The following is a 22,894-nucleotide window of genomic DNA, read 5'->3' on the forward strand; positions in this document are numbered from 1 at the left end:
CTCCCCCTCCCCCATTTCTAGCCGGCCAGGGCAGCCTCGGCCAATCCTGTGGCAAAGAGTAGGGCCGCAATCACAATGATACCGAGAAGGCGTGACAGTGCCTCACAGCAAGGAAACATGTAGAAAATAAGGACAGTCTTTTGTTTCATGGGACCGTGGGTTCCTCAAGCTTCTGCCGTGTGTAGACCAGTCAGCTTCCGGAGTGACTAGGGCAGGGCTGCAGTCTCCCAGAGCCTCTGGAGTGGCAGAACCTTCCGTGTGGTCGGCTTGCACGGCGTGGATGGATCAGGAAGGCACTCCCAGTTTCGAGAGGCCGGCTTCACTCTGCCATAGCGAACGCAGGGACCCGCTTCGGCTACTTCCCTGCGTAGGGGTGGACAAAATGACAGTGAACGGGCCCCTCCAGAGGGGTTGTAGGGGTTGAACATTTTCCTCCTTCACCCACACGGCATCTCCTGGTTAAAGGGGTGAGCGTCTGTGGTCAGACTCACAGGTAATTGCTCCCTGACCCAGTGGTGTAAGGTGGTTAGGGTAGAGGCAAGGGCCCGCATCTGTTGTCTTATGGTGAAGATGGTCTGTCTCATTTAGAACCCGCCCCCCCATGCCCTTGATAATGGGGGGAGGGTGCCTAAAGGATTTCATAAGGGGGGAACCCCGCCTGCTCCTTCAGCCTCCCACCTGCGGCTGCAGTCTGCCTCCCTGAAGGTCCCTGATCTCTCCCTGCCTAATGTTCACCCTTACCTTGTTTATTCCTCCCCTGGAGCAGGGTCTGTGTCTGCTGTTAGGGAACAGGGACAATGATTGCTCTGGCTTCTTCAAGCTGATAAGGGACAGTGTTGGGGGACAGCAGTTAGAGTCAACCCACGGGTCGGTCGAGTGACCCACAGCATGGTTCCACAGGAAGGCTGGCGGGCAGGAGGCAGCATAAACATCAGCAGACGCACACAGAAAAACACAAAGATTCTACTGAGCAACAACATGGCATCGTAAGATCATGTCTACAGTGTTCAAACCTGTCAGACAATCTAGGAGAGACCCTGACTTTGTCAACAACATATGTCAGGGGATCTCTCATAACCCACGTGACGGTGGCTCTGTTTCCAAGAGTTTGGCCCTAACGTAATTTAAAAACAAAAATTTTTTTGAAGCATTTAATGCTTGTGAGGTGTTATTTAGAGTTTTGTTGAGTGCAGGCAGACAGTCTGCTTCATTTTGAGGTGTGAAACTTTTCCAAGGGCCAGGAGTTCTACTGGAGAAAGAGTCAAAGTAGCCACGCGCCATTATTAATCTGTAAATGTTTAGGTAAGCCAAGCCTGGGTATTATTCTAGACAGCAGAACTTTTATTACTTTTTGTGCCTTTTCTGTCTTGTAGAGGAAGGCCTCTACCCAACTAGTAAAAGAGTCCATACCAACTGGTGTTGGGATTCCTTTGACCTTGGCATATGAATGAAACCTAATTGTTAGTTTTTCCTGGATAGCCTCCAGGTCCTTGATTGCCCAGGAGAGCAAGTTTGTGGTTGGATGTTTCTAAGACCTACTTCACGGGCTGATACTTCTTGCACAACTGTCCCCGACGAATTTTTTTTCCAGTAAACATCCTTTGGGCCATTTGCTAAGTTTTGTCTGTCCCTAAATGAAAGGCCTGAGGCTGCGTTTTCATCATCTTTTAGCTCTGTGAGCTTGGTGACAGCAATTGCCCTGCTCTGTGTGTAACCATTCCAAGGGCTGGAGACTGTGTCTAGGAGCGAGGCCCCAGTTTATGTTTTGTGGGGCAGAGTAGGTGGGATTGAGTCTCCTTTATTTTTAAAAAAAAATTTTTTTTTCAATGTTTTTTTTTTTTTAATTTTTTTTTATTTTTGGGACAGAGAGAGACAGAGCATGAACGGGGGAGGGGCAGAGAGAGAGGGAGACACAGAATCGGAAACAGGCTCCAGGCTCTGAGTGGTCAGCACAGAGCCTGACACGGGGCTCGAACTCACGGACCGCGAGATCATGACCTGAGCCGAAGTCGGACGCTCAACCGACTGGGCCACCCAGGCGCCCCGAGTCTCCTTTAACAATCGACATAGCACACTGTTTTCCTGAACCCTGCTATCTACAGCCTATAGCATCTAGTAATTTCCAAAAACTCACATAATTGTGATTTAGCCCTGGATTTAGTCGCACCCTAGTCTCTAATTAAGTTATACTGTCCCTTTCTAGCAAGGGAGTAAGGTTCTCTGGCATCATCAGGAAAGAATGAGAAAAAAGCGTTCCCATAGACATTCCAGGGGCTGAGAGAAAGCTTTAGTTACAGGTTTTCCGGAGACGGATCGTCATGCCACGTTCGGGTAGTGGCCCGGAGTGGAAAGGAGGACAGAAAAGGTGGCTCCGGTCTCAAGAAGGAAATCAACTAATTTTCCTTCTATATTTGAAGTTATCCGAGGCTCTGGGTTTCTGATGGACCATTGGTTTAGGAGAGCCACCGTGAAAAGCCCCAGGCCTGGGTCAGTCCCTCCCAGGGACACGAGATAAGTTCTCTCATTTAGAGGTCCCCGAGGGCATTCAGGTCTCCAGTGATCGGCTCCATTTAAGGGGCACGGCTTGTGGGGTTTTCATTTTGGTTCTCATTTCACTGCTCCGAACGCCACATAAATGGCACCTGGTGCCAGGACCTTGGGAAGTCCATCTGGCATAGTACGTAAGGTCACGACTAAAGCCTCAGTTTTTTTTAAGCCTTCTTTTTTTTTTCTTTTCTTTTTTAAAAAATTCTTCTCTTGATTTGGTTGTAATACACCCAGCTGGCAGCTCACAAGAGCACCTCCAGGGACCCTTCAAGGCCAACAGCCAATTTTTGCATTTTCTTTGAATATCTAGGGCTGAGTGAATGACAGATTTGTCCTTTAAAATCGTCTCAGCCTCAGGGGTGTCAGGGGAGATAGCCGAATGTTTAATGAGAGCCCCCCTCGCCTCTCCAGGAAGGCCATTGGGCTCTCGTATTCTGTTTGTAAAATAGTGGCTAATTTAGCATAATTTGAGGGCTAAATCTTAGATTTCCTTAATTTTTTTTTTTTTTTTTTTCCAGAACATCTGTCTCATTGAGAGTCTGATTTAACAAAAGCATTATATCTTTCCAGGTCAGCTCAAAAACATATGTAATATTCTGAAAAGCCTTCATATACTTGTCTGATCAGAAAATTTACCTACATCTCCTTTTATCTGTACTAAACCCTGTAATGTCAAGGTTTTCCTTCTGGCCTTCTAGCTCCTTGTAAGGGAAACATGCCTGTTACATTACGGGGAGGGCCTGGATAAGGTGGGTAGCAGGGAGCAGAATTGTATTTATATATATATATAGAGAGAGAGAGAGAGAGAGGGAGAAAGAGAAAGAGAGAGACAAAGAGAGAGAGATTGAGAGAGAGTTTGAGGACCCGAGGAGGAGGTTGAGGTGGGAGGCTTCCCTTCCTCCTTCTCTAGGTCTGTTTTGGATACAGGTAAAGGGCCCTTAATTGCGTCCCCTCCTGATTGCCGGACTACAGAAAGGGTTGCCATTAAATTAGGCTCCACCTCACATTGCTTACATATATCTCGATTTTTTCTTAAGGCCCCGGAAACAGACGAACACGGGGGAATTGTCCTCATTTCCCTTCACATAGGATAGTATTGTCATTGATGTTTCCCTCTGAAGGCCAAGTTCCCTTTTCCAGTTTGTATTGGGGCCAAGCCTTGAGGCAAAAGCAAATGAATCATAATGCATTCCAAAGGATCAGTGGCCTTGGTTGGGGAATTACCCATCCGTAGGAAAAAGGAAGAAAGTTGTCCCTTGTCTCCATTTCCCATAGCCTGACCCGCGTTTGGGCCAGCTGAGGGACTGGCTCCCAAAGGCCCTGTCAGTCTCTCGAGGGGCTGGGAGTAGTCACTCTTACCCAGGCTTGGCTCGACCTCCGAGAGCTGGCCCGGCCTTGCCTGGTTTTTCTTACTCCTCCGTTTCCCACCTGTAGCACCTTGGGGGTATGGGGTGTGACCAAGCAAGATTTCCCCGGTTGTCGGTTGTCGGTTGTCGTAGGAGGTACTGATTTGATTTTGGCCCAACGGTAACTTACATGCTGATCATTGGCCGTCGAGGGAGGGGGTTAAAGGGCCAGAGTCCAGGTCTATTCCCCTGCCTTTCTCAACCATGCCCACATAAATATGTGTCAGCCGTGTGGACATCCGTTTTCGGCATACGGTGGGCCAAGTGTAGTAAAATGGCTCCCATGTATCTTGGTGAAAGCCCTTCATGTGGAGGCCGGCACCGAGGGTACTCCCGTCATTTTCCCAGCCTTTGGGTCAAAGGAGGAGGAGTTTTCATCTTAACCCCGTGCACTTTTAAACTCCATTTATGTTAACCTTAGCCCGTCCTGACCACACATAAAATTTCTTTTTGAAGATTTTCCTTCGCGAAACTTCCACACATTTTCTTTGCATTTAGATTTTGTCCCAAGCCATTTCTCTGCAAGTAACCAGTCTCATTTAGGACTAAATTACTTTTTTTTTTTTTTTTTTTTTTTTTACCTTTAACAAAAATGTATTTCCTTTTCTTGTATCTTTCTTTCCTATCTCCTACCTTCCTACACACGGCGTTGCTTTTCTTGTTTTTATCAGTTTTAACTACATTTAGCAGAATTTTAACTCTTCAGAACCTTAGTCTCCTGTGAAAACTAACTGGTAACCAGTTGTGAACTCTGTGTTACATCAGAATTTTTTTTAGAGGGGAAACTTATGAATCCATTCAGCACAAAGCACGTATTTCCAACAGATCCAAAGATCCTTAGTTTTTTGCAACAAATCAGAAGCACAAACCTACATCTAGTAATTAGTACTTTAGCCTCTTCTCTCATTAGATATCCAGTGAATTCAATCTCAATTTATCATGCAAGCAAAACATTTTAGGTTACCAAGGACTTTGAAAGCTATCTTAACAATTACCCATGAAAACTTTGAGGCAGACGAAATCAGCCATCACTTTAAGCCATCCTTTTGCTGACAAATTGGGACGGAGATAACATAAGCTTATTTGACCCTCAGCAAATCTAGGTAGAATAAAAGTTTTTTTTTTTTTTTTTTTTTTTTTTAATATCGGTAAACTTTGCCTATCTCAAACCAACAAACTCAAGTTAGCTTAAACACTGAATACGTTTTACTCGGGTCCACTGAGACAATTTGTTCCCGTTGTCTACTTTTCACCTGGGGCACCGGTGGGGAAATCTGAAGTGTGTGTGGTCTCACACGCGACCTCTGGGCGGAGGAGGGGCTGCCGGTGGCCTGGGCATCGAGGAACCAGTTCTGCAGGCCGCCCCCAAGTGGTGCAGAAACAGGAGGAAGGGAAGGAAAGGCAGAAGAGGGGAGGTGCCAGCAGAAGGCAGAGAAAGAGAGTTCCCAGTGGACCTACTAGGACAACTCCGGGAGGTGATCAGGCTCCCCTTCTGCCTCTTGTGGGGCGGGTCTGCCCAAATGAACCCGGGTTCTTACCAGTCTTACGGGCAGTGCTCCCCGAGCTGGTTCCTGGGCCTCACAGGTTCCATTGGCGCACACGGGGTCCTCACCCCGGTGCCGGGAGGGCCAGTCTCCTGCGGATCAAGGGGTCCGCTGGCGCCAGGTGAGGCCACCTCACCCGGCGCCCAGAGGTTCTCATCCCTGGCGGCGAAGGAGGTGGAAACGCACCGTCCCTGAATCCCGGACGCGAGCCCCTAAGTAATGTAGCAGGATTCTCGCACAGACAGTCGTGACACCGAGGCTTTTCTTTCAGGAAGGAACTTTATTCCTGTCGGCACCGCCCAGTTGGGTTCGTACCCAAAGAACTGAGCCCCGAATGCCACGTGGCATAGTTTTTTACATATTTTCCACTTCTGTGTCTCCCGTATACGGTAACACACGAACACGCGGTCTGATTAAGTGGTCTCGTGTTACAAGGTCGTGAGGGATGTTGTCACGTATGTGCATAACCGGGTTGGCTGGAGGTTTTCTTTCTTTCCGTTGGGAGGAGACCCCACCGCTGTACCATTTCCCACTCCTGCACGCGTCCAGACTCCGCGTCCTCACTGCGCTGGGTCAGGTCTCTGGAGAGGGTGTGTGTGCTGCCTCAGTGTGGCTTTAATTGGCATTTCCCCACTGTTTCTTGCAGCCAGGCACCTTTCCATGTGCTTATTAAGTCATTCCTAGGTCTGTTTGGGTGAAATACCCATTCAAACCTCTCGCACGTTTTTAAAACTGGGCTGTCTCATTTTTGAATCGTGAGAGTTCTTTGTGTAATCTGGTGAAATTGTTTTTTTTTTTTTTTTATACAACTTGTGTCTTTCAAGGGTATTAAGAGAACAAAAGAGAAAAATGTGCTTAGAGCACCTTTGATATTAGCACTTGGATTTACCATTTCTGGTGCTCTGTATTTCTTCCTACAGATGATAATCACTGCAAAGTCACTCTCAGCTCAAAGGACTTCCTTTAGTATTTCTTTTAATGTTTTATTTATTTTTGAGAGAGAGAGAGACCGAGCATGAGCGGGGGAGGGATCCGAAGCAGGCTCCAGGCTTCGAGCCGTCAGCACAGAGCCCGACGCAGGGCTCGAACCCACAAACTGTGAGATCATGACCTGAGCTAAAGTTGGACGCTTAACCGACTGAGCCACCCAGGCACTCCAGGACACAGAGTTTCTGTCCACTGTTCCCCTCCCCCCCCCCCCCCAAGCAAGGACCTATCAAGGTGAAGTGAATAAACCTTTACAAAACGTTTAAAGAAAAAGGAAGAGAGTTTTATTCAAGCCCCAGTTAGGACAGCTGTCCAGGATACACAATCTTCATGAAGAAGAACGTGCTCTGGGGAACATTTGGTGCCAGGTTATGTGTGTATATAGGACATAAGGTTACAAATCATCGTGATGAAAGACATTCCAGAGAGTTGCAGACTATCTTATGTGTTTAGAATGTGCTAGGCTGCATCTTATGGGAACTTACTGAGCTTTTATCTTTATGCTTGAGCTTTTTTTTTTTTTTTTCTTTTTTTTTTTTTAAGGTTATTTGCTCATGAAGCAGATGTTCAATGTGTGCCCGGGGCAGAAACAGAGCCCCTGCTTTGAAGTTAATGAGTCCGTCTGACCTTGGTAGATGTTAAAGGATAGCCTCACTGGGAGCCCAGGGGCAGGGCCCATGAACATAAAGTTGAAAGTTTCCTTGAAAATTTCCTTTGGGTGGGAATGCAAACTGGTGCAGCCGCTCTGGAAAACAGTGTGGAGATTCCTCAAAAAATAGATCTACCCTACGACCCAGCAATAGCACTGCTAGAAATGTACCCAAGGGATACAGGAATGCTGATGCATGGGGGGCACTTGTACCCCAATGTTTATGACAGCACTTTCAACAGTAGCCAAATTCTGGAAAGAGCCTAAATGTCCATCAACTAATGAATGCATTAAAAAATTGTGGTTTATATACACAATGAAATACTACGTGGCAATGGGAAAGAATGAAATATGGCCTTTTGTAGCAACGTGGATGGAACTGGAGAGTGTGATGCTAAGTGAAATAAGCCATACAGAGAAAGGCAGATACCATATGTTTTCACTCTTATGTGGATCCTGAGAAACTTAACAGAAGACCATGGGGGAGGGGAAGGAAAAAAAAAGGTTAGAGAGGGAGGGAAGCAAACCATAAGACACTCTTAAAAAACTGAGAACAAACTGAGGGTTGATGGGGGGTGGGAGGGAAGGGAGGGTGGGTGATGGGTATTGAGGAGGGCACCTTTTGGGATGAGCACTGGGTGTTGTATGGAAACCAATTTGACAATAAATTTCATATTCAAAAAAAAATTTCCGTTGGGGCCACCTGGCTGGCTCAGTCATTGGAGGTGCAAGTCTTGGTCTCGGGGTTGTGAGTTCCAGCCCCACGATGGGCATAGAGATTACTTAAACTCTCAGAAAAGAAAAGAAAAGAAAAGATCTTTATTTTATCAGCACCCACCTTAATGTTGCTTCACACATCTTACAGTGTGTTGTTTAAAACCAGACCGGGCACCTGGGCGGCTCAGTCGATGAGGCGTCCTCCTCTGGATTTCAGCTCAGGTCATGATCTCATGGTTTTGTGGGATCGACCCTGTGTGGGGCTCCACACTGGCAGCACAGAGCCTGCTTGGGACTCTCTCTGTCTCTCCCTCTCCCTCCCTCCCTCCCTCCCTCCCTCTCTCTCGCTCACTCTCTCTCTCCCCCTCCTTCCCCTCCCCGGCTTGTGCTATCTCTCTTTCAAAATAAATAAGTAAACTTAAAAAAAAAGTTCAGAGATTTCAGATACTGTGTTTGTTCTCTCTGCATTTTGTATCCCTTCCAGGGCATCCGGTAACCGCGTTTTGACCCCACCCCAAGGTCCATGGGGGCTCGGCCTCTTTGCTGCTGACTTGTGTCCCTAAATCTGTGACACATGTGCCCCGGGGTGTGCCGCTGCTGATCCCCCCCCCCCCCCCCCCCGGGCAGTTCTGTTTCTTTACTTCTTGTTTTCATGTCAAGCCTGCCTTCCTAAGGGCTGTTCCTTTGTCTGCTTGGGCTTCGGGTCAGCCAGTGATGGCACAGAGGTGGCTCAGCAGCCCGGAGCCAGGACCACCGTGGGCAGTGACTGCCAAGCTCAGGCTGTTCTCAGGTCACCTCAGCCCTTCCTTTCTCCGCCCCCCACCCCCCGCACCCCCCAGGTAGTCCTGTGGCAGGCCAGGTGTACATGCCTGCAGGGCTCTGCCCACCCTCTCCTCTGCCCTCCTCTGGCCCCAGAGGTGACCCCCTCGGGCCACCTCACACGGCCTCCCGCCCTGTGATTTCTGGCCTGGTTCGGCCACTGGGAAACGCAGGGAGGAGGAGACGGTAGGGTGTGGCTTCCTCGTCCCCACCTTTGTTCAGGACCCCGTTTCTGTTAGCAGCCAGTGCAGACCAACACAGTAGACGTTTACTGTTCCCTGCTCTGGAGGTCGGAGGTTGGGAACAGGGTGACAGCGGACAGGGAGGGCCCCCTCCTGGTGGCCCACTTGGTCCCGTGGCCTCACGTGGCACGGAGGCCCCACCCTCGGGACGCGGTCACCTCCCGAAGGCTCCCCTGTGAACACCTAGGCGCCCCTTGCCTTTCATCACACACTTACACACACACACTTACATGCTTACACACACACTCACACACACACACACACACACACACACACACACACACGCATGACCTTGTTGATACCCTGACACCTTGCACATCCCAAACTGTGATATCCAGGAGAAGGCCCCAGACCAGGCCTTTGCCACTCACTCACTGGGTGATTATGGGTGTGGCCAAACCTCAGGGTCCAGGTTTCCTTATCTGAAAATGTGGGGATTGGAAAGGTTGACCTCCTACCCGTCCCCCCCCCCCCCCCCCCCCCCCCCCCCGCTCAGTTAGTTCCTGGGGTCTCCTGCACATAATCTCCTGCACGTAATGCTCTGGAAGGCCCCTCGGGAGCCTCCTCGTGGAGGGGGTCTATCACTGACACAGCTAGAACTACTAAAAAACCAGTTGAAATGACTTAAAGAAGGAAAGTTTAGGATTCCACAGAGTAAGAGATTTAGAGACAGGACAGTTCCGGATGGACTTAATTCCCTGAGTCGGTATCTCAGGCTGGTTCTCCTCATGGTCACAAGATGGCTGCCAGGGATCCAGGCACCGACTGATACGAAGTGTCCACGGGAACAGATAAGATTTTCCCCCTCGTCCCTCCTCCGCAGCCTTGCCCCGCAGACTTCCCCTAACGTCTCCGTGGCGGAATTCGACACATACCCACCAGCCACGTCGGTTAGCAGGGGAAACGGCGTGGCCGTGGTTGGCTTTGATCAAGCACGACGGAGCGGGCGCCACTGCCAGCCCCCGCACAAGGTCACGTTCTGAGGAGCGAGGCGGCCTCTGCGTTGGCGACCACACGCGTGCAGGGAATAGGCCCTAACCGCATGGCTTCCTCGATGACTTTTCCTAGTTAAAATTCGATTTCTTTAATTTGTTGAGATATTCTTGGTGAGTTTGGTTTTGTCAGAGTCACTGTTCAGATTTCTCAAAAAGTTATCTCGAACATTTGCAAACTGGTCGGCTTTCACGTAGCCAGATTCCTGTTTCTCGCATGTCTGAGGGTCTGGCCGCGTGGGGTCGGCCGCTGCAGCCGGGAAGTGTCTGCCCCCCGGACGAGGCTCGGGCCTTGTGGCTTGCTGAGGTTCCCCCACTCCGCGTCATCTGTCGCGGTGCCCGCCTCACCCAGGGGCGTGTCCTGCCCGGCCCCCGCGGGTGGTGCACTTTGCCGATGCTGGAACGGGCCGTGGTTTCGGGGGGCAGCGTGGTCAGTGGGCCGTGTGGCCACCACTCTTTGCTTCCCACTGTGCCGCCACGGGTAGGGGCTGCTTTACCAGTTCCCAGTGGAAGTGCCCTTGACCGTGGCCTGGTAATCCAGGCCCCCAGTCCCGGGCCTGTGACGACCCCAGTGATGTCCCGCCTCCCACAGGAAAGAGCGTCTTTTTTACCCTCTTGAGCTGAAGGGTGATTCAGTGTCATCATCAGCGTCTCAGGCTTTAGAGACAGGCTTTGTGGGTTTGAATCCAGACTCTGCCACTCACTTGCTGTGTGGTGTTGAGCAAGTTACCCAACTACTCTGTGCCTCAGCTTTCTTATCTCTTAAATGGCTTCGCTAGGAGGATGAAATGAGCCATAAGGGTGCCGTGCTTAGGTGTGTGCCCGACACGTAACGAGTGTGTGTGCCATTATTATGTTGTGCCTTTACTCTGTTTTTTTCTTTTAACTTTCTCATCGGGGAACAGGAGTTTGGTTTTACTTTTGTATTTCAACAAAAGGTCTATTAAAGTCATTTCCCCCAGACTGGGAAGAAGACATCCCTCCCGGGATGAATTCCTACAAGGGTTTCTCCCAAACTAGAAAAGATCACCGAGGGTGTGAACAGAAGAGTTGATCCCTGGTTCTGGGGACCCTATGGCCAGGGGCGGGTGTCCTGTCACCACAGCAGCACTGGGACACAACCCGCCTGCGGTGGCAGGCTGGGGCTGCGGTAGGGGCAATGCCTTCCTGGGGCAGGGGGCCCCGTGGAGGGCAGGGGCAGCGGCCCTCCCTCCGTCTTCAGGGGACTGTCCGGGAGCCACACCCAGGACCTGGGAGATGAGTCCTGAAGGCAGAGGGGAGGTCCCAGGCACGAGCCTCTTCCCGGGCTCCTGGCCGCAGCCTGTCCCAGTGGGTTGGTGGACGCTGCGTGGCCACTTCTGCTGGCGTCTCTGCTGGAGGAGATTTTGGTGGTTTCCATCTGTAGGTGAGATCGAGGGCTTGCTCGCTTCCATGGTCTGTGGCGGCCTGGCCGTTCAGTGGGAGGATATGGCCACGGATCTTCCTGTGTCTCCACCAAGAGGAGTTGTCATGGTCCCTGGACTGGGGCCTCCGGGAGCCTGCCATCTGATTGCCGCGATGTCCCGGGGGAGGGGGGGGCGTGGAACTGGGGGCTCAGGGTGGGCAGCAGGATCCAGACTCCACGTGGACAGATTTGGGTGCCCTCCTTCCCCTGCCCTGGCTTCCGTGGATTCTTAGGAGCCGCTTTCCAGAGAGAAAATTCTGGGACACCTGTGATTCTGAGCAGCTGCGGTGGGCATCCGAACCATCATCTTTGGGAAGAAGGGAGGGTGGGCTGTGAGCAGGCTGCAGGGGGAGGGGTGGGCAGACAAGGGAGGTGGGAACCCCCTGCCCCCCAGCTCGTACCTGCTCCCTGTGCAGAGGGAGTTTTCTGTCTTTCCGTCTGAGCGGGAACCACAGACTCAGATCCTTCATCCGAAAACTTATGTGGTTTGTTTCACGTGCTTTTGAGCTTGTGGGCTTCTGACGTGGGAGACGGCCAGTGGTATTCTTCCCCCACAAAGAAACGGACATGCTCCCCACTCAAACATGAGGCTCTTTGGCCCGACAGGTGTGTGCAGGATGCCGGCCTGTCGGGCGGTATGGCGTGTGATGGGGACAGAGTGCTGAGCCGTCCGGGTGAAGTCCCTGTGCTCGCAGGGCCTGTCATCTAGCGGAGGCAGACGGACAATAACCAGTGATGAAGTAGAAAATGTAGCACGCTGGGTGTGGCGGAAGCCGCAGAAGGGGGTGAGGGGGGCTGGGTGGGGACACCGTGCATTTGAATGTAGGACATTCTGGAAGGTCAGACTGAAAGGTGATACCCCAGCGACGGCATGAAACAGGAGCATCTGATCTGTTTGGATTCTGTGGGCAGGGGTTCCAGGCTGAGCAAGCAGCACGTGCAAAGGCCCTGAGGCTGGTGGCTGTCTTTGGTGTTGCAGGCCTGGCAGGTGGTGGATCAGAGCCAATAGTGTGTGTGCATATTGGGGGCGAGTGGATGGGGAGCCCGTCACTCAGCGCCCCGCGGGCCTTCGCAGGAACCTTAGCTCTCTGACAAAAATGGGAGCCTTGACAGTCACGTGCAGATGGTTGGTCTGGTTTTCTGGTGCTGGAGGCATTGCCGGGGCCTGGTGTTGAGACCTGTCTAAAGGGCCAGTCAGGAGGTGATGGCAGTGCCTTTTACAGACTTCAGCAGAAGGACTGCTAGATCCATATGCCGTGTAAGGAGATCCTTGGACACGCAGACGTGCTGGCCATGGGCCCGGGGGCGGCTCCGAGGGCTGTGGCTCAGGGCGCTTGCCGAGACCCTCCCTGCCGTGGGAGGCCGGTGCCCAGGCTGGGCGGCTTGCGTGTAGGACACGCGTCTTTGCCCTCGCACCTGCCGTCTCCTGCTGGGGAAGGTGTCCTGCGGGAGCCCACTGTGCCGTGGACCTCTGCAGTCTGGCCCTGGGGAACATACGTGGCCGCATAGAATGGGACGGTCCCCGGTCCTGGGGTTAGCAGCTGGGCCGCTCTGTGAACAGGCCGACTCTCCCCACGTATAGGGGAGCGAGAGCCTGGTTCCCACACTGCACCTGCAGGAAGGTCCGGGGAGAGGTGGACAGAAAGAAGGAAACGGAGGGAGGGGCCCGCCCACCGAGGAACTGAGGTAGATGAGGCACAGGGAAGGGACACGAGGGGCGTTGTTGGGGCCATGGGCTGTGTGGGCCTTAGTGAGAGCAAGGTTTCCAGATGCTCAGGATCTGGGATGTTAGGAAGGACCCATGAAGCAATCGCCACAACTTCTCTGTAAATCTGGTTGCTCCAAAATAAAAGGTCAACTAAAAGAGGGGCACCTGGGAGGCTCAGTCAGTTGAGCGTCCGACTTCGCTCAGGTCATGATGTTGCCATCTGTGAGTTCGAGGCCCACGTCAGGCTCTGTGCTGACAGCTCGGAGCCTGGAGCTGCTTCGGATTCTGTGTCTCCCTCTCTCCCCTTCTCTCTCTCTTTCTGAAAAATAAATAAACATTAAAAAAATTTTTTGAAAGTAGACCGAAAGCATTGCCACGGATTATGAGTCAGATACCCCGAAGGTGTTCTAAGAGGCCAACCTGGAGGTGGTGACAAAGCGTGTCCCCATGCGGCCAGCTCTGAGGGGCCGGTTAATGGCGTTTCTTCCTTCTATGACTTCCCACATTCTACCCTGTATTTGCCTTCAGAGGAAAGTTTGAGTGGCTCCTACCGAATTAGGACCAAACCACCGGTGACACAGCCAGGGTCACTGGCCTCGGTCACCTTTCTGGGGACATCTCTCCACCTCTTGTGATGCCTGGGAGGCCCCGAGAAGTGGTCTGAACCTGTCGGCAGTCACATAATTTTCCCATTGCCTGCAGGGTGGGCTCACGGGTGGGTGGTGGCCGAGTCGGGGAGGGAAGGGGTGGGGGTCAGCGAGGGGCGGGCCAGATGTGCAGGTAGGGCCTGGTGAAGGGTATCTGGGGGACGTGCGGGGCCCTGGTTAGGTCTGGGGGAAGGCAGCCTAGGCCAGGGAGGCAGGAAGGGCCGAGAAGGATGGACGCGTCGTCTGGCAATTCGGGAGCAGGGGGAGCAGCCTCGGTTGCGAGTCCACTTTTACCTCCAGAAAAGCAGACAAAGGAGGGGCCTCATCTCCAGCGGGGAGAGGGTTTGGCAGCCAAACATTTTCTTAACATTGTGGTAAAACGCACGTGACGTAAAACTTAGCATTTTGGTTATTTCTCAGCGCACACTTCAGGAGCGTTAGGCGCTCATGTGTCGCTGTTCCCCAGCATCTCCAGGATGTCCCAGGCTCCCACGGGGACGCTCTGTCCCCCTGCATGTTAGCCTCAGACCCCCACCCGCTGCACCTGCACGGGGGCGGGGCACCTGGGACACGGGCCCCCACCCCCGCCCCTGCACAGTTGGGACACGCCCCCCTCCCCCCCACCCCCTGCACCTGCACGGGACACCCCCAGCATCGAGTGCAGTACCCGCCACGGGACCCGTTCAGGGCTGTGCTCGTGGACAGCTCGGATGGTTGGACGCAGGGCAGATGGAAGGAAACACCACTAAGCCTTCTCGCCAGTTTGTCTAGTTTTCGGCCCGTTTCCTCCCTCTGGGCCTCTGCCGGCTGGTGGGGAGGCCTCGAGGCAGAGCCCAGCGTTCCCCGGCCGGCGCAGGTGCCCGGACCCCGGCGGCTGTGGCTGCGCATCGGACGCGGGACCTGTCCACCACCACGCGGGGGCCGCCGGCAACGCGGGGACCCCCGGGAAAGGGCAGGCGCGGCCCCTGTTCACCTTTCTGTCCCGGGCCTCCCCCCGCCCCCACCCCGTCGTGGGTGGCGGGACAGGGAGTGAAACCACCTGCCGGTCCCCCGCGCTCCCGGGGCACAGCGCCACCTGGTGGTCCCCGCTTGTGTCTGCAGTCGCTGGGACCGGCTGTTCCTGGGGCAGCGCAGCAGGTGTGGGGTTCAGCTGCCCCCTGGAGGCGCCCTGCCAGGCAGGAGGGCCCCCTGGACGGATGGGGCGGGACGCTGATGCCCACAGCCTGCGCGCTGGAGGTGCAGACGGACGTTGAGCCGTCACAAGCTGAGCGTCGTGCAGCATGCTTGTCCAGCGACGTCCCTGTTTTGCTGGGGGTGGGGGTGAGCAGGGAGGTGCGGGGACCTCTCAGAGCCGGACAGACCATCCGCCCACTCGTGATTCCCAGGGGTGAGGTTGGTATCAGCGCCACTGAGACCACGTGGATGAGAGGAGTTGGGGTGGCAGCAGGTGGAAAGTTTGGGGGCGAGTTCTAGAAAGGAGACTGGATCCTGAGTGGTCAGAAACAACACAGGGGAAGCATCGTGCAGAAAGCAAGCCGGTGCCCCACGTGGAGGTGCCCCCCTGACAGGCTGCTCTCTGCACAGACTGCAGGGGTCAGGGGTCTGGGCAGGTGGGGGCGGGGGCGGGGGCGGAGCATGACAAGCAGGAGGGAGCCCTCTGCCCGGTCCCTTTCCTGGGGTGGGACCAGCCGTTTACATCACCGTGGTGCTCTGCGGGCGGCAGGACCAGGGAGGACAGTGAGCCCAGAGGAGCCCCTCACGCAGACGTCGCTTTCCCCACGTCCAGGCCTGTCTGGGATGGCTGGCGGGGTCAGGCAGGTGACGCACCCGGCCGGCGAGAGGCCCGCAGGAGGTGCCGCGTGGGCTCAGCTCCCGTGTCTGTCCTGCCAGAAGCAAGGCCGCCCTCCTGGAGCCCTGGAAACGGGGCCACCTACCGGTGACGCGGGGCCTCCGCGAGTCCCCACGCCCGGCGCCGAGCTCAGGCCCCATTTCATAAGGGAGAGGCTGCTGGTCCCGACTCCAGTCCACACGACCAGGCACGGTCCACACCCAGCCTTCCTCCCTGGGGCCCAGCTCTGTCGCAGGGTTCGGACGTCCGGCACTCCCCCTGAGCCCCCCGTGTTCTCCTCGGTCCCCTCTTAGCGTCCTCCCTGGGCACCCCCATCCGCACAGACATTCTGCAGAGAGCACTCCTTTCCCGACGGCACCAGCAAGTTCTGGGGTGACTCCCATCAGAAGACTTGGTGACGGGGAGGCGGGGCGGGCTTGGCCAGCCTGGGTCGTGTGTGCGGCCTGGAGCCGGGCAGTGGGGTCAGCACCCCCTGCGTTCACGGATGGAGCGCGGCCGAAGCTGGCTCTCAAAGGGAGGAGAAGGAGGTGGGTACTGGGTGCAAGTTTGTGCACCCCAAATTCGTGTGTTGAGACCCGGCCCCAAGTGTGATGGTCGTCAGGTGGGGCCTGGGGCAAGGGATGAGGTCGTGAGGGCGGGGCCTCCCGGCAGGGCTTAGCGCCCTTGTCAAAGAGACCCCAGAGAGCACAGCGAGCAGAGGGCCGCCCCTGAGTCAGGAGGGACCCGCCTCTGGTCCTCGCAGCCTCCGGACCGTGAGAGGTCATTGTCTGCTGTCCACGAGCTGCGCAGTCTGTGGGATGCGGTCCCAGCAACCCGAGCGGATTAGGACGAAATACACACCCCGTGTGTCCACTTTGCTGTCTGTGGCGACCCCTGCCTCGAGGATTTGCTGCCGTGTGACAAGTAACCTGTGATCCAGGGCTGACCGGTTCCCACCGTGCTCTCTCAGGAACGGCCGCGGTGGGGTCCGCGAGGAGGCCCCTTCCCTGCCGTCTGGTGGTTCCTGGTGGCCGTCGCTGGGACCCGGTCGGGACAGCTGCACGTGGCCTCTCTGTGTGGCCTGGGCTTCTGTGCGGGTCCCAGAGTGAGCGTTGGGGGGGGGGGGGGCAGGCAGCTGCTGCTTCCTCTCTGTGACCTAGGCTTGGAGGTCACACGGCGTCACTTCTGCGTGGTCATCGGCCAGCCCGGGTTCGAGTGGCCAGAGCAGAGACCCCACCCCTGGATGGGAGCAGGGGCCACATCCTTGTCAGGAGACCTGGTGGGGCAGGGGGGCAGGGCCGGGCTTCCCGGGAAACAAGATCTGCCTTGTGTGCTCTCTGGTGGCCTGGTGGCCGGGAGCCCCCACAGCAACCTGCTGCCCCCAACAGCGTCTTCACGGCCCACGTTGGAGAACACTTGCTGGGGGGGATAAGTGGCGCCCCCTACCCGTGGAAATATATGTCCACGTACTGAGCTGCGGGACCCGTGAGTGTGACCTTATTTGGGAATAGGGTCTTTGCACATGTGTTCATGTCACAGTGAGGTCCTGACCCAGGGGCTGGAGGCCTTCTAGGAAGAGGGGGTTTGCAGAGAAAGTCACAGGTGGAGAGGGGCCCTGCGAGGACAGGGGCGGAGGGGACTCACCTGGAGCCAAGGAGCTCAGGGGCCCCCAGGGGCGTGGGAGGGGCAGGGGAGGGTCCCCTACAGCCAGTGGGAGGTGCCTCCCACGTGCGGACTTTGCACTTTCAGCCTCCTGAACTATGGGAGACCATATCCTCCCTTCCCTCCTCCTTCCCTCCTCCTTTCCTCCCTTCCCTCCTGCCTCCTTCCCCTCCCCTCCCCTCCTCCCTCCCTCCCTTCCCTCCTCCTTCCCTCCCCTCCCTCCTTCCTCCCCTCCCTCCTCCCTCCCCTCCCCTCCTCCTTCCCTCCTCCCTCCTTCCCTTCCCTCCTCCCTCCCTTCCCTCCTCCCTCCCTTCCTTCTTCCCTCCCTCCCTTCCCTCTTCCCTCCCTCCCTCCCTTCCCTCTTCCCTTCCCTCCTCCCTTCCCTCCTCCCTCCCTCCCTTCCTTCTGCCCTTCCTTCCTCCCTTCCCTCTTCCCTCCCTTCCCTCCTCCCTTCTCTCCCCTTCTCCCTTCCCTCCTCCCTTCCCTCCTTTCCTTCCCTCCCTCCCTCCTCCCCCTCCTCCCTTCCCTTCCTCCCTTCCTTCCCTCCTCCCTTCCTTCCTCCTTTCCCTCCTCCCTTCTCTCCTTTCCTTCCCTCCCTTCCTCTTTTCCCTCCTCCCTCCCTTCCCTCCTCCCTCCCTCCCTTCCCTCCTCCCTTCTCTCCTCTCCTCCCTCCCTCCCTCCCTTCCTATAAGCAGCTCTGCAAAATACATTTTCACACGTGTCTTTGTTTTTTTTCTCCTCTTTTCTTCGAGACCCAGTGAAGGTGTTTGACGTGCTGTGAAAATGCTGCCGAGAAAGTTGTAAACTCACGTATGTCTCCTGAGCAGCTCTGGTCCCGTTGGTGCCTGTTTGTACTTCAGTCTTTCTTCTTCTTTCTTAATTGCTTATTCGTGTCCTTTGCCTTTGTTTCGGGTGGTTTCGCCGTCGTTTTCTTCTCCTCAGACGCCAGGGATCGCTCGTCGGTGCCGCCATTTGGTGCTGTTGTCTTTGGCTCCCGGCACTTGAGATAACGGCCTGACGCAGCGCTCTCTGGCCGCGCCGAGTGCCTTTCGAGTGGCTTCACTCCTGACGTCCGTGAGAGACACGTGCCGTCGTCGTCCCCTGTGGTGCAGGCGGGCAGGCTTGGGGACGGCGGGCCCCGGCCCCTTGCCGTGTGCTCCTGGGTCTGGGGGTGGCTGAGCCGGGACCCCGGCCCCACGCCCTCGGCCTCCACACCTGCGTTCTCCGCCACACACCCCTGCCCTGCCAAGCGGCTGCTCAGTCGCGTCCCCGTGCACGTACATGTGACGTGTGTGTGTTCACGTCCCACGGCCTGAAGCAGCCTCCCCGGGCGGCCGGGAAGCTGGACACCTTTGCCGGAGCGGGAAAAGCCGGGGTACGGTTTGCGGCCTGATCGGTGGTTCTGAGATCCCACTGGTTGATCTGTACTTTTAAACACTCCGGGAATCGCACAGAGAGGGAAGGACGTTCCCGGGGAGGAGAACGTGGTGCCTGAGGGATGACAAGTGAGCACGGACGAGCACCGTACCCGGGGCCACCCGACTGGACCTTCCGCGTTCTGCCCAGGACAGGGAACGAGTCAGGAAGAGCGGGACCAGCCTGTGCAGACTGTGGCCCGGGAATCTCTGACACCCACTCGGGGTGGGGGTTCGAGAGAAGGGAGGGATTTATCACTCCGCGGTCCAGGCAGGGCGGTCTGTCCCACGTTCCTCTCGGCCCTGCTTTCCTTTATGTCGACGGTCGTCAGCGTGGGGTTCCTGGGACACGGCCTTTACTTCCACATGGCGATTGTGTTTCCTCCCATTTTTGCTTCAAATACGTGGTCCTCTGGGGCTGTCTCGCCTCCCAATTTTGATAGATGTGAGTGTGGGAAACGTTTCATCCCATTCTAACCTGACGATGAGTAAAACCATCAGCTGGCAGATGGTCAGTGCCCAACCTCAGCGATGGGGAGGCAGCAGGGACTGGGGTGGGTTCCGGCGGGGGGGGGGGGGATGGCAAATGCAAGCCCCCTCAGAAGCTCCAGTTCCCTCTGCCAGCCAGCAATGTGGGATCGGTCCCAGCACCTCCGAGTTTCCAGAAGCTGGACATCGGGATCTTAATGTCAGCCCTCCTTGTGTGTAAATGTTGCAACTGTGTTAATTTTTTAAAGAAAAACTGTCTTATATGGATCAAATGTGGGGCAGACTAGGGTTAACCTCTTTAAAAAAATTTTTTTTAAATAACATTTAAAAAATGTTAAATTTTTTAACATTTAAAAACATTTAAAACATAAAAACATAAAAACCGAAAACATAAAAAACATAAAAAAACATAAAAAACATTTAAAAACATTAAATAACATTTAAAAAAATGTTTATTTTTTAGAGAGAGAGACAGAGTGCGGAGGGGCAGAGAAAGAAGGAGACACAGGATTCGAAGCAGGCTCCAGGCTCCGAGCTGTCAGGACAGAGCCCGACACGGGGCTAGAACTCGTGAACCGTGAGATCATGACCTGAGCCGAAGTCGGACGCTTAACTGACTGAGCCACTCAGGCGCCCCTACTAGGGGTAACCTCTCAGATAGTGCCCTTAGCCCCCAGGGTGGGGAGAGTCCAGCAAAGGGACGAGTCCGTGGTAGGCAGGAGCGCGGGCCGTGTTGGCGGGGACACTGGACGTGGGAACTTGAAATGGAGTGGCCACTTCGGAGAGTGCTTTAGCTGTTTATCTGGCCCAGAATTTACGCCTAGATATTTACCCAACACAGACTTGTATACAAACCTTTGTAGTAGCATTCATAAGAGCCCCAGACTGGAAACAACCCAAACGTCCACGGACAGGGGGAGGCATACGAAGACGTGGCCCCTGCACACAATGAAACACTTCCAGCAGCACGGGAGCCTCGGAAGCTCAGCCCAGTGAAGGCAGCCAGGCACCAGAGGCCACTTGTCACAGATTTCCTGCACGTGAGGTTTCTTGTTTCAGTTTCTCCGTATTTACTTATTTAATTTAAATTTTAGTTAATATACGCTGCAGCGTTGGCTTCCGGAGTAGAACTCAGCGATTCGTCACTTACACACGCCTCTTCGTCAGGGAAATACGAACCCAAACCCCGAGGGGACACGACCTCGCACCTGTCAGAGGCCAACAGCAACAACACAGGAAACAGGTGCTGCCGAGGATGCGGAGAGAGGGGACCCTCGTGCACTGCCGGTGGGAATGCAAACTGGTGCAGCTGCTCTGGAGAACAGTGTGGAGGTTCCTCCAAAAGTTACAAATAGAGATACCCTACGACCCGGCAATCGCACCAGGAGGTGTTTATCCAAAGGATACAAACCTGCTGATTCGAAGGGGCGCATGCCCCACGTGTTTACAGCAGCGCTATGGACAAGAGCCAAAGTCTGGAAAGAGCCCAAATGTCCTAAAACAGGCAAGGTGTTTGCCTGAGGCTGGGGGTGGGGACTGGCCGCAGGTGGGAACGGGGCCTTACAGCGGGTGAACTGTACGGTGTGCACATTACACCTCGACAGAAGTGCAGTTCAAGAAGCCACGTCGCCCCCCCACGCAGGACCTGGGAGTATGCATCATCCTGGGGACACCTTCCGGAGTGTTCCCGGAGTTTGCTCGCGGCCTGCAGAGCACCGGATGGGCAGCAGAGGGCGCCCCACCACAGCCCCTGGGTCCAGGCTTTCCGCCCAGCTGTGAAATGTGGCTTCTTTTTGTCCTTGGCAACTGTTTTCTTAAAAACCTGGGGTTAATAGAATCTGTGTCAATCAAATCCCGTGTTCTCGCTGACCCGTGCGACCCTTTAAGAGCTGTTTATCACCGCTTCTGAAGGCGGCTGAGCCAGCAGTACATGAATAATTTGCAAACAATGGTTACCTGGAGGACGCCCCGCGTGCAGGATCCCTGCTGCCAACGCTTTTGTCGAAGGAACGGAGGCCATTCAGGCCCCGCGAGGGTCCCCGGACAGCGGGGACTCTGGTCGATACGTGGAATGAAAGGCTGGGTCTGTGCTTCAATAAGCCGGGCCTCCTGAGAAGGTGTCTTCGGGGAGTTTCCCACAATGCTCGGTGGTGCCCCGTGATCCCGCTGGAGATGGGGAGAGCGGGGCAGGGCGGAAAGGAACGCACAGGTGACCGTAGCGGGCACAGACGCGTCAGTGGTCGGCTTGTCCAGACCACTCCCTGTGGGAGCCTGAGCCACTCTAGAATTCCGAACGTTACAAATACAAAAACAAACCACCCGTGCCACGTACATTTACTCAACGCCCCCACAGCCGTCTTGTTAACGATCCTCCCTCCGTAAGCCTGGGGCCACTGGGTGGCAAAGATCGTGAGCTCCCTTCTTCGGTGGCGCCGGTGGGATGGGGCCGGGTGCCGGTGGTCATCTCCCCGTGGGGACCGAGGAGAAGCCGATCCAGGGCCGCTGCGGCATAGACGGCACGAGTTCCAAGCTGGCGGGAGAGGCCCAGGTGAGCCTGGACAGAGCGAGAACCAGGTTCTAGAAGACCACGTGATCCAGCTGCACTGAAGACGGTGGCTGGCGGTCAGATTCAAGGTGGCCTTGCCAAGGAGACAGAACGCGGTTGTGAGGGGAGCGGTGTGGCTGGAGCCCCCACCCCCTCCCTCGCCCCCAGGGTCGTCTTGCTGGAGGAAGCGGATTCATAAAGGGCAAGGCGGCCTGATGCCCGCGTTCAGAATCAGAGCAAAGAAATGAAACAGTGTATCAAAGTGGCTCCGGGTCTACCCTCTTCATGGCAACTTTCAAACAGGTAAAACACGTGAAAGGATTGTACACGAACAGAGATGTGCCCGCCGACCAGATTCTACAATGAGCACGTTGCTATGTTTGCTTTGGCATAAATTTACCTACCTAGCCATCCCACTGTCCATCTGTGAATTCATCTTATTATTATTTAAAAAAAAGCTGGAGCGCCTGGGTGGCTCAGTCGGTTAAGTGTCTGACTTTGGCTCAGGTCATGATCTCACAGTCCATGAGTTCGAGCCCCGCGTCGGGCTCGAGGCCTGGAGCCTGCCTTGGGTTCTGTGTCTCCCTCTCTCTGCCCCTCCCCTGCTCATGCTCTGTCTGTCTCTGTCTCAAAAATAAAAACATTAAAAAGAATTAAAAACTAAGCTTTATTTATTTTGAGAGAGAGAGCAGGGGAGGGGCAAGGAGAGAGAGGGAGAGAGAATCCCAGGCAGGCTCTGTGCTATCAGCAAAGAGCCAGACATGGGGCTCGAACTCATGAACCATGAGATCAGGCCCTGAGCCAAAACCAAGAGTGAGACGCTTAACCGACCGAGTCACCCACGTGCCCCTATTATTATTTTTGATCAAAAACATCTTTTCGGATTCTAAAATGCCACACAATTGAAAGGGACTGGCTCGTGTCAGCATCCTAAAATCTTTTCCAGTCCACTGGGTCCAGTTTAGATCCAGTGTCCCTAACGGTAAATGTCCTGGGACCCAGTGTTGCTCGCAAGTACATGACGCTGTTTCAGGATTGCTGCTGTGGGCCAGCGTAACGGAAGGAGCCCAGCTGAGCCGCGTGCTGAGAGAGTGCACGCCTCACTCCTGGCCGAGGGCCGCTGGGCAGGGCGGACATCCACCCAGTGCCACATACGAGGCCCTGCTCTCGGGCTTTCTGCGCACGGACCCGTCTCAGGCTCACACAAACCTGTGAGGCTCTCCTCCCATTTTACAGATGAGGGGACTGAGGCA

At 55.0% G+C, this 22,894-nt stretch overlaps 1 protein-coding gene across 5 annotated transcripts in view; it reads left to right on the plus strand.

The window, feature by feature from the left end:
* The window catches only part of STX2 (syntaxin 2), a 78,566-nt gene that overhangs the window by 38,461 nt on the left and 17,211 nt on the right, over positions 1-22,894 (plus strand). For 2 of the 5 annotated variants that reach the window (XM_053206415.1, XM_053206417.1), the window contains exon 11: positions 20,191-22,005. The exons of 1 other annotated variant lie outside the window; for it this stretch is intronic. In XM_053206415.1, the coding sequence (XP_053062390.1) occupies positions 20,191-20,451 (261 nt within the window). In that variant the 3' untranslated portion in view covers positions 20,452-22,005. Of the gene's footprint in view, positions 1-7,027; positions 7,585-17,944; positions 17,969-20,190; positions 22,006-22,894 lie in introns of those variants that run through there. 2 more of the 5 variants (XM_053206419.1, XM_053206418.1) reach the window with 2 other exon arrangements.

Source organism: Acinonyx jubatus, chromosome D3 (genome assembly GCF_027475565.1).
Source record: "Acinonyx jubatus isolate Ajub_Pintada_27869175 chromosome D3, VMU_Ajub_asm_v1.0, whole genome shotgun sequence".
NCBI classification, from domain to species: Eukaryota; Metazoa; Chordata; class Mammalia; order Carnivora; family Felidae; genus Acinonyx; species Acinonyx jubatus.